Here is a 14,908-nt window from a genome sequence, read left to right on the forward strand (position 1 = left end):
TTCTACGGAGAGCCCTCTTTAAAGAGGCTATGGAAAAACAAATTAGTGGTACAAATCAAACCAAATATATATTGAATAAGGCTTTCTTGAGAAAGGAATTATATTCCTTGTTAGAGAATTCAATAAATTTCCATGGCTGAATCAAAATCAATAGAATTAAGATGCACGAGGACAAAAATTAGGATAGTTTTTTCTTTTTATTTTCTTGATTTGAAGTATGCTTTTTAATCCCTATTGTTAGTACTTGCATATAACAAAATAGGTTATAATTTTTAATGTTATGGATAGGAGTTTCTAGATCCCACATCCTACATACAATGCAATACAAAACTTCCAACTAAGAGAATCCAATTCACACAACCAAAAGAGGAAGGGTTCTAACTCTTGATCTATCATGTATAGGATTTTTTAATTATTTAAATGATTAATGAAATTATATGTAAATAATAGGTAGATATGATAAATAAAAGTATATACAATTTATAAAAGTAAGTGCAAGACAAAATGGAGAAATGAACTTATCTTGAAGATAGAAGAGAGAAATGACCTTCAAATATGGATTTAAGTATCACCAGGATGCCAAAATTAGGTATGACTCATGTTCTAAGACTTTGATGCCTATATCAATCCATTGTGAAACTTGCAACCAAAAAGTATAGAACAAGGTTAACCTAGTTGACCTAGTCCTAGATAGAGTCAATTAAGTTAACCTAGACTATTTGGGTCCAAAATTGATTAAATTTACTGAGGATATGTAACTAGTTCTAAGACTTTTGAATCTAGATCTACAACTTGTTCCTACACACAAAAAAGAGAAGAATTTTGGGGGGAGACATCTTCCTTATGCAACCACATTCTTTAGGAATACCCCTGAAATTAAATAAATGAAATTAAATAAGTGTTGTCATATGTTAGAGCTTAGATCTAAATAAAAAAGTATATTATTCCTTGTAAATAGAATTGCCTCTTGAAATATAATCAAGTATGTTGATGTAATAGCTTTGACTCAAAAAGAATAAAAAGGAAATCATGTTAGAGAAATCCTCATGTAGAAGATGTCATCATTTTCCACAATGTTGGATTGTGGAAGGAAGAGAAGAAAAAGACTTGATGGATCAATATATATCTCCTTCCTTGATGTCAAACTCCTTTGTTTGGCCTCCAGTAAGGGAAAGAAGCTAGATCCATGGAGGGTAAAAGTACAAAGTTGTGTCACCTTTTAGGCCGACTTATCAAAATAATTGAATTTCAGTATTTTTATCTAAAAATCTATTTTTTTTTAACATATGATCTTAGATAAATTCATTCCAGCTAAGTTATATATGGTCTCACACTTTTCCAATTGGAAATGTCTATCAAATGCATGTTTTATACTAGTTTGTATCCAATTACTAAAAAATAAAATTATTTCAAAAAAGTGGCATTTCAATAACTCTTACTTATTTTTATGATTTTTTTAAAATAATATGTAAACACCATTTTATAGAGCTCGGAGCTAAGAATATTCTCATATAGAGTTGATAGTGTTTTCATTAGATATAGTATATTATGATTCAAAAATTCTACAACCATGTATTTTAACACTAGAAAAGATGTTGGTTTTGAGAAAGAAAAAAGTATTAGATCATATCAAAAAAATCTAAAAGTTATATGACATTCTAGAGGAGAGAGTCCTCTTCTAGAATGTATAATTTTTCTCCTAGTCAGGATAGATTTGTTTTGAAAAATGTGGTGGGAGATGAAAACTATCATTTTTATTTTTTATTGTTCTAGATAATTATGTTATCTATAACATAGTCTAAAATCAAAGGGAAATAAGTTTATTTCCATGTAGTTTTGTGGTGGGAACTAGACCCTTAATTTTCAGTGTTTTTCAGCACCTAAAAATTTATCTATAAAAATTTGGAAAACATATCAATTCTTATTCCAAATAATTATTAAAAATTATAATTCTAAACTTCATCCATTTCTATACATTTCATTAATTTACTTCATTTCCAAATTCCAAAAAATAATACCAATTTTATGTCATTGAAGGTGAACAATTATACTTTTTTTAGCCTTTTTATTTACAAAAGGGTGACACAGGTTTGTGCTTTTACCCTAGAAGGAAATGCCTTCAATTTATAATGGTGATTAATACTTGAATTCTTGATGGCTTCTTTGTAGTTGAATTCTCTATGGACTTGAATGCTTTAGAATGGATTCCTTCAAATGATGCTTACTTGCACTTGGATCTCTTGAATGCGCAATGAGTGATAATAGCTTTCATAAGAATGGATGGTTGTAGATGTGCAAATGAGAGAAAAAATTCTCCTTTTATATACATTTTAGGGCTTAAATTTCATCAAGGTCAAGGTATGAGCAAGATCATGAGGCGTCAAACTATGGCCTTAAGTGGTAGTGAACAAATTGGACATTAGTGTTAGTTAACTTAATGTGAAATTTTGAACTAGCTATGAACCTTATATCAAAAATTTGTAAGACCAGAATTTGTGAAAAATTGAATGTGGTTTCTCAACTATTAGCCCTTTTCTAAAAAAATTTTAAAAAATTATTTGCTCAAAATTTTGGATTTCAATGCAAAAGTACACAATTTTAAGGAAATAAATATGAAGTAGGTGTATTTCTAACCACCTTAATCACAATAAAATGATAATATTTTTTATAAGATTCAAGATATATAAAAGTGGACTACCTAATGTGATGCAAATTTTTTGGTAATTATATTCCAAGTAAATAATTAATTCCAATTTTTTTGCTACAATATTTTTAAGAATGAAAAACTCTTGTGTCTAACCACTTTAGCTCTTTGAAAACTATTTTTAAAAAATTATTTTTTTCCTTGTAGTAGGAAAATCATACAATTTGAAGCATATTTTACATTTGAAAAAGGTTATACCATTTGAAACTTATAACTTTTTTCAATCAGTATGTAAATAAACACTTTATAGGTAACTCCATTAGAAAATAAGTAATAATTACTTAGAGAAATCATAATTTGAGAGAAATTACATTGATGGAAAGTTTACAATACCCTTAAGAAACCCTCTGAATTTCTTCAAATTAAGATGAAAATTGGGTTTTTTCCATATTGCCACTTTTTGACCCCTCGTGATCATGTAGATACCCTCAACTATATTTTTAAACCTTGGAAGTAAATCCTTCCATCAAGCTATGGACCAATTTTAAGAACAAAAGACTAGGACAAGGTCAACTTGGATGACCTAGTCTTGAAGAAGGTTGACCTAGCAGGCCTAGTCCTAGTAAAATTCCCTCAACATCTCATGTGATGTCTAAGAGTGTGTTAAGAAGTAGTGGTTGAATTCATAGCCTGCTAAGAGATTAGGAAAATACCTATATATTTAAATGCATACCAAACATTTAAAATGCATATATAGGTCCTCGATGGGGAATGAATCATGTGGCAGAATTAAAAATAGGAAATTGTGAATAGAATGTAGATTCAACTTGGAGTTTAAACAATATTTAAGGAAAGGGAATACCTTTATTTGAATTAAATACCAATTTAAGTGCAATATGAAATCCTATTATAAGAAACATGCTAGAGTAGGCTCATAATGGTCCCAAAATAAGAAAATATATCTTCTTATCTTGTAGGATGATTCGGTACTTATATTATATTGAAGACTAAGGATATGGTGGGTTATTGTATTCCTGATGCGATGAAGATGAATCTTTCCATGTTCAATCCAAGGAGTCCCTAAGTAATTTTGGAAGACCAAATGAAAATGTCATGAAGAATGAGAAACACAGTTTAGATTAAAGTCCCTCATATAGAAAGTTCAAGTTTATTTATTGGAATTGTAGTAATATTCAACACATTTTTAATGAATTCAAAGAAGAAGAAAAGAAATAAATTAATATAAATTAAAAACAAGCTCTTTTTTATTGCATCATTTACATGATAGAATTATAGGGATTTGATTATCATAATCTATCTCTTGAAAGAGTGAGACAATTCACTCTCAAATTTCTAGAAGGTTGGGTCATTTTCATATTGGGATGGGTCTCATCTAAGATTAAATGAAATTTCAAAAGGTACATACCTTTTCTAATTTAATGAAGAGTAACTGGAAATGAATTTTTTAGATGCTCTGACTTGTTGTCTAGGATAAAAAATTACTTTTTGGATTTTCCAAGACATAAACTTCATACAATAATAATCATTTATTATAAATAACTTACTTGAGTATAAGATAATGCTAAAATAGCTTCATATCTTTACTATATATATATATATATATATATATATATATATATATATATATATATATATATATATATATATATATATATATATATATATATATATATATATATATATATATATATATATATATATATATATATATATGATAAGTAACAAGAGATTTTAAACAAAATAAATGGCCAAATAATATCCAAGGACATCAACCAATTGAATTCTTTTAATTGTCATGTAGACGGTTAGACTACATCAAATAACCATGATAATATAAATGATAACATGTGTTGTTGCCTTGATAGATGAGATGTGGTTACACATAAATCTAAAAACATGGTTAGATAATCAAGATGAATGAGAAAATAAATAGAAAACTTAAGAATATTGTAAAATAAGATGTATCCAATTAGACTGCAAGGTCTTTCATTTATATTTAAAAGTATGTGGAAAACTAAAGACTAGGATAGATTGAATAGTGGATGGCTATGATCAATTTAGGACTATGAATTTGGATGAGAGTTATAGTCATAAAATAAGTGTCACATGATGGATAAGTAACATATCTATAAAAATATTCAAACAACGTGCTTATGTAAATAACAAGGATTTGGATATTTAGTACAACATGGAAGCATACTATGTAAAGATTCAAAAGTCATGAAAAGAAACAAGTTGAAGAATGATACATGTTTACTATGTGAGTTTGAGGCAATAAAATTTAAATATGAATTGGAGAATGAAGATTGGATTAGAGCAATGAATGAGGAGATTGACCAAATAGAAAAGAACAAATCATGGACATTAATACCAAGGCCAAAGGATAAGAATGTGATGAGAACCAAGTGGGAATTCAAAAACAAGTTGAATGATAAAGGTGAAGTCACAAGGAACAAAGAAATATTGGTTTTCAAAGGATATGTGCAAGAGGAATGAATTGACTATGGGGAGGCATTTTCTCCAGTTGCAAGGTTGGAAGGAGTAAGAACATTACTTGGCAATGCTTCTTACAAAGGATTCAAGGTATATCAAATGGATATCAAATCTACATTTTAGAATGGAATCTTGGAAGAAGAAGTCTACATTGAACAACCTAAAGGATTTTTTGAACCTAGCAAGAATAGCATGGTATGTAAGTTGCACAAGGCTTTGTATGGTTTAAAACAAGCTCCTAGAGCATGGTACCAAAGGTTACATACATTTTTGGAGAAATTTGGTTTTGTAAGAACTAATGATAATAGAAATCTATATTTGAAAAGTGAATCCGAGAATAAGATATTGCTAGCTGAAGTATTTATTGATGATATCATATTTGGAGAACATTATTTTTTGTGCAAATCATTTTCTAATGAGATGAAGAAAGAATTTGAGATGTCAATGTTTAGAGAAATAAATTTCTTTGTTGGTTTACAAGGCTATCAAATGAAAGGAGGTATATACATTACACAATCAAAGTATATCAAGGAGATACTAAAAAGCTTTGGAATGGAAGGTTCTAAACTAGTTGGAACACCTATGGCTACTGGACATAAAATTTCAAAGAATGATGATTCTGCTAAAGTAAATCAAACATTGTATAGGTCAATGATTAGCAAATTGAAATATATTGTTCATAGTAGACTTGACATTAGATTACCTATTGGCATTTTTGCAAGATTCTCTATTAAACCTAACGAGAATCACCTTATGGATGTGAAAAGGATATTGAGATATCTAAAAGGAACTAAAGACTATGGTTTATGGTATAAGAAGAATAATAGATTTGAGCTTAAAGTGTGCATAGCTGTTGATTGGGTTGGAAACATTAATGATATAAAGAGAACAAGTAGATGCACTTTCTTTCTAGGAAAGAGATTGATTTCATCAACAAGTAAGAAGGAAAGTTATATTTCCCAATCCATAGAAAAAGTAGAATAGGTTGCAGCAATAGTTAATTGCTCAAACTTTATGTGTATCGAGAAATTGTTGGAAGGAATGAAGGAAGAGATTATTGAACCTATGGTGATATATTTTGATAACACAAGTGTTATAAACATATCCAAGAACCCTGTGATGCACACAAAGACCGAGCATATCTCAATTAAGTATCATTACTTGAGGGAATTAGTGCAAGACAAAGAAGTAAAACTAGAGTATGTGAACACAAAGGAACAAATAGTTGATATATTCACTAAGGCACTACCTAAGGATTCATTTGTGTATCTAAGAGGTAAGTTAGGGGTCGTTCCCCTATATGAAGTAAACGAAGTAGTGATGCAACATTATGTAAATTGTTATAATAAGAAAATCTTATAGATTGATGCAAAAGGTCACACTTTAGGAGCTTCCTAAAGCTGTAAAAAAGAAGGATAGAGGTGTGGGTTGATGAATTTCCAAGAAAACACATGGTGATACAGTCAAAGAACAAAGATGAAAGAGGGGGATATGTTTCAAAGATCAATCAGTAAAGAAGATAAAGAAGGAAATGTGTACATGATGTGTACATTAGATGATGTCTTTGACATTTTTTTCAAAGAGGGAGATAATATGAGCTAATTTACCATTTGATACAAGTTACAAATCAAGAGGGAGAATATGAATGCCAATTACCATCCAATATCTGAAGACATGGGAGGGAAATGTGTGTTAAGTTACCATCATGGAGATATGTGATGAGTGTTGGTAATGGCCAAGAAAAATGAAGAGAAAAATTTAGTAGAGATTGAGCACAAAGATACTTGAGTGAGCAAGTCTAAGCCAAGCAAGATAGATCAGTGGAGACCGAGCTACATAGTGATGACCGAGCTAAAGAACATAGTGATGATTTGTTTGCAAGAATCAAGATTTGAGGCTGGCATAGTTAAATTTATAGATTGGTCAAAATGCGTATAAGATAAGGATTAATGAGTTGCAGTATTTAATACATGAATTGAGTTTTTTAAGTAATCTAAGGCAAGGACTCAATGAGAAGTTTCTAGAAGTTTCAAGAGAAGAAGAAGGACAAAATGATGGATAAATTCAATGAATTTGATCCAACCCTAAGATCTATAGTTATCGTTAAGAAGAAAAAGATTAAACCCATATACATAAGGAGGAACAAGGGATAATTTATTGGTTGTTGGACTAGAAAATTTGTGGAGAACAAGTGAAGAACAAAGTTTCATTCTAGAAAAGTGAGATGTTGGTCAGTGTGATTGCTTGAAGAGTTGTCAAGAAGATCAGAGATCAATGATGGAGAACATGATGAAGTCCAATCAATGGACCAAGAATGACCTGAATGAATATTTGAACTTCCTAAGTGAGTTGTATTTTATCAGATCAACCTAGTTGTTACTTTATAACTATTATGGAAGTAAAATCCTTTAATCAAGATTGACCCAATAGTCATATTGTAAATCCTTTAGTCAAGATGACATTCTAATGGAATGTTCTAAAGACCTCTAACAAGGCCACTCTTAATAGGGTGAGTAAATCCTTTAACAAGATCACACCTAACAATGTGTTTTGTGACCTTTAATAGGGTTGGCTCTTAACTGAGCTCACTTTAGAAGTGTGAAAAGTGGTAGTATGGTACTTGGTGGTTTTTCCCACATTGGGTTTCCACGTTAAATCTTGGTGTCATACATGTGTGATTTTTTTTTCATAGTTTATGCTATTTACTATTATATGTTTCTATTATTTGGCAAATACTAAATAGAGAGCTAAGTGATGAGATGAATGAATTGGATTATTAATGAATTTCTATTTGGCCAAGTGGATTTATGAGCTTGATTAAGTTGTTTGAAGCTGTTAAAAGTTGAATTAGTACATCTGGAGCTGAAATAAATAATTCACCCCCCCACCCGCCTCAGTTATTCTAATCAATCTAACATTTTTTGTGTTTTTTTTATTTTTTTGGTGGGGGAAGTGGGGAGGGAGGGGCATGTTACTTATAGAATATAGTACATGGTGTTCTGACCCTAAAACTTTATAGGCCTTGTTGCTTGGACATAATCCTATTGTAAGGGGAGGCACCAATATCAATGATTGATCGTGTCTACTTATCACTTATGAGAGTGATGCCCCCCTATGTTTTTTATGGTTGTGGTGATATAAACTACATCCTTCCAAATCAATCTAAGGTTAGTTTGAAATGTAATTCATGTAGCTTTTATTTATTGTAGAAGAAGAAAATTATTATGTTTCTACAAGTTGAAAAGCTTCCTAAGCACACATTTTCTATTAGAAGTCTCTAGACCCATCACATTCAAAGACATGATTTTAAATATCATACACTTTTAATTATAATTATTCTCTTTGGTAGGATTGAATTTATAATAATGTTGGGAATCTTTTTGTTAAATTATTATCTTTTAGAGTTTGGATCCATATAAATTAGATTATTGTTTTTTCTTTCACTCTCCATGAATATTTTCACTATTCCTTCCCAAGATAGATTACCTTATCCACTTTATTTGTAGGGAGATCACCATATTTCTATTATTGAGTAGTAACCTCGAATTTAGTGACATACTTATTGAGGCATGAACAACATTATTATTAGAGATAGTGAAGCATTCAAGTTTAAGGTAATTTATGAGAAGAGGCTATTGTATGCACCCTTCCAGTTAGGGTGGAGACAACATTAACCTTGTCATTTTTATTAAGTAGGTCAATCTTTCAAAAATTACCTTGGCCTTCCCTTTTCCCAATGCCCTACTATAGATTCAAGGACTCATAAGCTAGTATGAAGAACCTCTTAGGAATGGAGGGGGGCCAATGTTTAACCTATTCCATTCATACAATACTCACTAGTAAATTATTTTAATATAGGTATAGACACCTCTTCAATAGAGTGTCTAAAAGAAGATTAAAGGGGGTCCTTCTGAATAGATTGATGGCACTTTTCATCCCCAAGGTCATGTCCAACACACTAGAGGTGTTACCACTTTGAAAATCTAGAACCAAAGTCTTCACTCAAGAAGTCGCATTTGGGATGTGATAAACTCTAGGATCCATATCTTTTGTACAATATTTTTTGAATCCTCTAATGATATATCATGAGCTATCTTTGAGGAATCACCCCCAACAATATTAAACATCTTACTTTTAACAAATTTCTCTGATTTTCCCACTAACAAACTTTTGTAAATTCATGGTTCCTTAATCTATGATGGCCTCACCCTCTTTGGTTGATGTTGCAAGAGGATGATTGCAATTATTGTTAGGAGGGTTACCATCAAAATGTATTGAATTATCATGCATGCGCTTAATAAAAATCTTAAGTAGTTCTTCTAGAGAGGTATTCAAGATCATATCAAAATCTAGAGGCTTAATACAATTAGTAGCCTCCTCTATCACCATTCTACCATTATTTTTTAGGGACACCACTTCATGGATATCCCCTATACATTATTGTATTCATCATCACTATCCAGATCACTATGGTGTTCAATGGGCTTAATATTAGAATTATTGTGCAAATTTCTATCCATAGTGGACTTCCTCTATCTTTTTTTAATACTAGGGAAATTCCTCCTAATATGACCCTCCCTCTAACACAAGAAATATGCATTTATTCCTCTAAGAACTTCAATATAGAAATAATGAATTTCATCTTCTAAATTTATACTTTCAACATTTGATAAGTCTATATTGGACGTTAGAGAAATCAAAACTTTAGTCTCCATATGGAGAAAGGTGGTTATTGTACCATTAATTCTAATGACATATCCAAAATGAGCTAATAATTATGAGATGATACTCAAAGAAATATTGTATATTCTTCATCGTCAACAACCTAAGGGGGGCGAGAGGAATTATTCATTATATGTGGTTGGGGTCAATTAATGATTTTAAAAGTATAGTCACTAATAGACCTAAATTGTCTATTCATAACCTTGTTATGAGCATAATGATCATTAAAGGAGAAAAAAAAACCCTATTTAATCATTTTACAAAATTGGAGACTAACGTCCATTTTTTTAGTCCAAACACTAAATACGTGTTCATCTAAAAAATTGAGATGAAACTTTCATAAGGTCAACCAAAAAAAAAAAATGGCAACAAATTGAATTCTCCCTATTTTGATAGAGATAGTCATAGTCATTTACTAGTTAGTCTTAATGCAAAAAAAAATTATCCATCATTGGGTTTTGGCCTTCACTTCTTTTGACCTAGCTTAGGATTGACAAGAAAAACATCCTTCTCTTCCATTTTTTCACTTAGTTTCAATGGTACTACTACAATGTCACATTTCCACAACACTACACAAAGAAAGAAAGAAAGAAAGAATAGGGAAGAAGAGCATAGAGGGGAGGTGAATGAACAATAGTGCAAAATGGAGAAACAGAAACACTTACCAAACTTATCATTAGTAGACCAAGCATACATAATCCCATCTGATTGGGTAGAGATCTTGGAGTTCAAGCCATTGCATCATATATAAATCGCTTGAATATGCATCAAGTTAGAAAGACCAACATTCAATATCTTTATCAATATATACATTGGAAATATCTCCTCACAATCTCCTCATATTCTCAGTGAGCTTACCATTCAGAAAAACTTCACAAATTTCCTATTATCCATAGCCTTATTTTTTGCCTATATTTTGGAAATTATCTTCCAACTATTAGTAATGTGTTATCATATTTCAATAGCATAAATTTGTCTTTTAACATCCATTGATTAATTTTTCTCAATAGTAAAATTTAATTAAATTTGTTGAGGCAAATAGCATTTTTCCAATAAGAAGTAGTCGTTGATTTCTAGCCTTTCCTTTTTTCTGAAAAGCTTATTTTTCAATTCCTAAGTAGTTTCTACTCTAAACTAGCATGGGAATATATTCCAATTTATCATTTTACCAAAATAAAAAAAGGGAATACTCTAATTGTTTAAAATTGAGTAGAAAATCCACTTAAGAAATTGCATATGGACATGAGGCACTGCAACTATTTCTCTAACTATTATAAACTCATGTTGGACATTGAATAAAAAAATGTTGATGTGGCATCCTATTTGATAGCGTGAACCTCAAAATTTGAAAGGGATTTAAAATGATTATATTAAGTTTTGAGAGACAAAATTATGATGCTCAATTGCAAGATTTTCTCTCCTAATTAAATAAGCATTAACCTGACAAATTTATTAACCCTCAACAATGAACTTATTAATAGTGTTAATAGGTCCTTTCTCTAGGAGTGAAGTTGAATAAAATGAGTTCAACATAAATCAAATATTTGCTAAAATGCAAAACTCTCATATTACATTAAAGGAGGTGGAACCATACTACGAGGGTTTCACTTAGTGTACCCCAACAATAACATGTGTGTCTGTGGCATACTAAATAATCTTCTTATTTTTATAAAAATATCACTCCCAACACTTTTTTTGTCATTCCCTTTTAATACCCACCCATTACCTCCAACACCTATTTTCTTATATATACCTTCTTAAGGGAAAAGATCCATTAGTCCATCAGGCTAACTTCATGCACTTAGAACTCTTAAACTGTAAGTCAAATTTTTTGAAATGAATTGATGTACCTCTATAGGTGAATGAAGAGCTTAATGGTAAGGTTCAAGTTTTTGGCTATCCAAAAATCCCTAGGTAGTCGTGGAACACAAAATAGTCAAAAAGTATCATTTCAAAATTTTCATCTGTTTTAACTTTTGACCCTAAAACAAAGATCAAACAAAAGACTGTTTTTGAAGAGAGCAAATTGTTTTCAATTTATTGAAAGCGGCCTTTGGAAAAGGCATATAAACTTTCATTGGGCAAAGCAAAGGAATCTTGTTCAGGGAACAGCTGTTGCGTCCGACCGTCCATAGAATCAAATCAGTTCTCCAAAACGAACGAGAGAGAAATGAAGAGAAGTGTGATGGAATCAACATGGTGAAAGAAGTCAACGATAACTGACTTAAAGCTTGCCGTATGATGATCTATAAACTCCACAGTTTGGCCCCTCCCTGGACTGTTTTCCAGGAATCAAAAGCAAAACGGCGGAAAACCCAGTTTTGCCTGCCGTGGAGGGATGCTTTGCCCCCACCACTACCACTTTGATTGGACTATGCTCTGAACAACCCATATACTACCACTTCCACTTCTTTTTGCTTCTTCTTTTACTTCACTTGATCCCCATAAACATATTCCAACCATTTTATTCACCTCCCATCTTCCTCCTTTCACATTCCAACAATGTGACATCCTCTCTGATACCAACAAAACGAATCAAAGCGCTTCTTTTACATTTGACAGACCCACGAATCCATTTGCACAAAATGCCTTATACTGTGATGGGAGATCAGATTGGAACAAAATGACCCAAAAAGATCAAAACATTGAGAGAGAAGTAAAACTGTTTGGGGTAACGCTCAGAAAGAGCGCTAGCACAGGAAATCTCTGTTACAATGCTCTCCCAAATCAACAGTTTGATGAATATGTTAGCGATGGGTATGACAACAATCTCTCTAAACACCTTCCAATGAAAAGAGGTTTGCCTCCTCTTTCTCTCTTTACATTTCCTGATCTTTTTAAACCTTTTCGTTTCTGAGCTTGATCCAAAATCTTGATGAAATCAAGAAACAGTTTTTTCAGAAGTTGTGCATTTGAGTATACCAAACTTTTCTTGTCGGTACCTACCAACAAATTGGATCAGATAACAGCTTTTAGATTATAGATTTTATGATCTGAAAGTGCCGTATTGATTTTCGAATTAGATTTTATGATCTCAAATATTGATAAAAAATCTATATATAAATTATGTTGATAACTAGCGTTGTTGATTTTTCAAACGACCTTAAACTTTTCGGCGATGAAGATGAGAAGCGCTGGTTGCCGGCTGGGCTAGGGCGTTTTCCCTAGCCTGTTATTGTTGTTTGATCTCTATTATTTTTTTCCTGTTCTGTTTGGATTGCCGGCTGCTGGACATAGTTTGCGTGGGTGTTTTTGGTAATCTTCTGCAGTCGATTTTGGATTGGGGTTTTTATTGTTTTATGGCAGGGCCTGGGATTTCTTCTACGTTGGTGAGAACGGATGGTTCTTCTCCAACTGTGCATGCAATGCGATCTGAATCGTTTTATTCAGAGGAGAGCTCCAAGTTGAAAAAAGTTAATGGTTGTTTTCGGCATAGCCATGATCTCCCTATTCTGGTTATTCCTCCAGCGGCTGTAATGGAGGACATTGACTATTGGACCAAGCATGCTTTGATATGCAAATTTCTTGGCATCCAGATTTCCCTATCCGTTCTTGAGGCATGGATCTGCCGCTCATGGTAGGTGGACGACAATATGGAGATTATTTTGGCAGGGAATAGTTACTTTTTTGTTGTATTCTCTTGCATGTCTGATTGTGATCGTATTTTTGAAGGAGGCCCTTATTTCTACAACCATGTGGGGTTATTTGTCAAACCCTGGCATTTAGGATTTAATTCTGCTGAGGATCTTCCTTCAACAGTGCCAATTTGGATTCGCTTGCCTCACCTTCCCTTGAAATTTTGGAGTGAAGACATCCTCCGGCAAATTGCTGCTTTGTTGGGGGAGCCGACTGCGATCGCACATCAATCCCTTAATAAAAAGGTTATTTCTTATGCTAGAATTTGTGTTGAAATTAATTTGAATAACCCTTTACCAGATTCTTTGGAAATTTGTCTTAGGGCTTCTTCTTGGGTGCAGCAATTAGATTATGAATCCCTCCCTTTCCGCTGTCAGATTTGTCATGAGTATGGTCATTTACAGCATCAGTGCCCCCGCAACTTGACTTCTAAAGGAGTGGATGGTTCTACAGTTGGCAATGGTGGTTTGGCAGATACTACAGGGAAAGGACAATCTCAAATGGCCAATACTACCAAGGGGATGAATCTGCAAGATGCTACAAGTAAGGGTAAGGCTCAAATGTAGGATAAGGATGGCTTTACCCCTACTCACCCACGAGCTAAGGGGCAAGGACAAAAGAGGCCTTTGAAAGAAATATTATCTGATTCAAGTTTTAATCGCTTTGAGGTGCTAGATAGTATGGTTCTAGAGGAGGGTATTCCTCCTCCTATCTCTTTTGATCCAGTTTGCCCAGATGAGGGATTTGTTCCTAATTATGCTTGTGGGGCATCCCAAGTTGTAGTACACCAAAACTGTGAGGTCCCTGTAGCTCCTGTGACAGAGGCTCTGGTGACTCTTGCGGTGTTGGAGGATAATGATGTTGTTCTGGCTGACCTGGTTAAGGATGTGCTACCATCAGGTAAGGGCAAGGGATCTCCTCTCCCCTTGGGTTTGATGCCTAGACCCTTTAAGCAGGTTTCTTTTACTCCCCCTCTAAGAAGTGGGCACAAAATAGACCAAGAGAAGATTAAACTCACAGGAGATATATTGATTAAGTTTGGTTCAGTAAAACCTTTGGATGCTCTTTTTTCCAATTCTACCCAATGATGATTATTCTCTCATGGAATGTTAGGGGGTTAAATAGCATCCCTAGACAAAAGGTTATTCATAACTTGGTGGTTGATCATAGTCCTGATGTTTTTTGTATCCAAGAGACTAAGCTTTCTGTAGATTCTATGGTCCAACATGTCTCTAGTATTCGGTCTCGTGGCCAATGCTAGTGTGTTGGGGCAAAAGGCAGTGCTGGTGGTTTAGCTATATTTTGGTATCCATGAAAAATTTCTCCCCTTGGCTCAGTGTCTTCTCGCTCAACTCTCTCTATGGTAGCTTCTGCTCTAGACTCAGGAGAGGT

General features: G+C 32.7%; 1 protein-coding gene across 1 annotated transcript in view; it reads right to left on the reverse strand.

Annotated features, from left to right (window-relative positions):
- The window catches only part of LOC149555416 (ent-kaurene synthase CPS/KS, chloroplastic-like), a 33,862-nt gene extending 21,590 nt beyond the window's left edge, over nucleotides 1–12,272 (reverse strand). Inside the window, exon 1 of the mRNA XM_089829390.1 lies at nucleotides 12,116–12,272. Within this exon, the coding sequence (XP_089685516.1) occupies nucleotides 12,116–12,272 (157 nt within the window). The remainder of the gene's footprint in view (nucleotides 1–12,115) is intronic.
- Nucleotides 12,273–14,908: the final 2,636 nt, after the last annotated feature.

The sequence above is a fragment of the Cupressus sempervirens genome, chromosome 5, assembly GCF_028749045.1.
Source record: "Cupressus sempervirens isolate cs-2001-9-10 chromosome 5, ASM2874904v1, whole genome shotgun sequence".
Taxonomy (NCBI): Eukaryota; Viridiplantae; Streptophyta; class Pinopsida; order Cupressales; family Cupressaceae; genus Cupressus; species Cupressus sempervirens.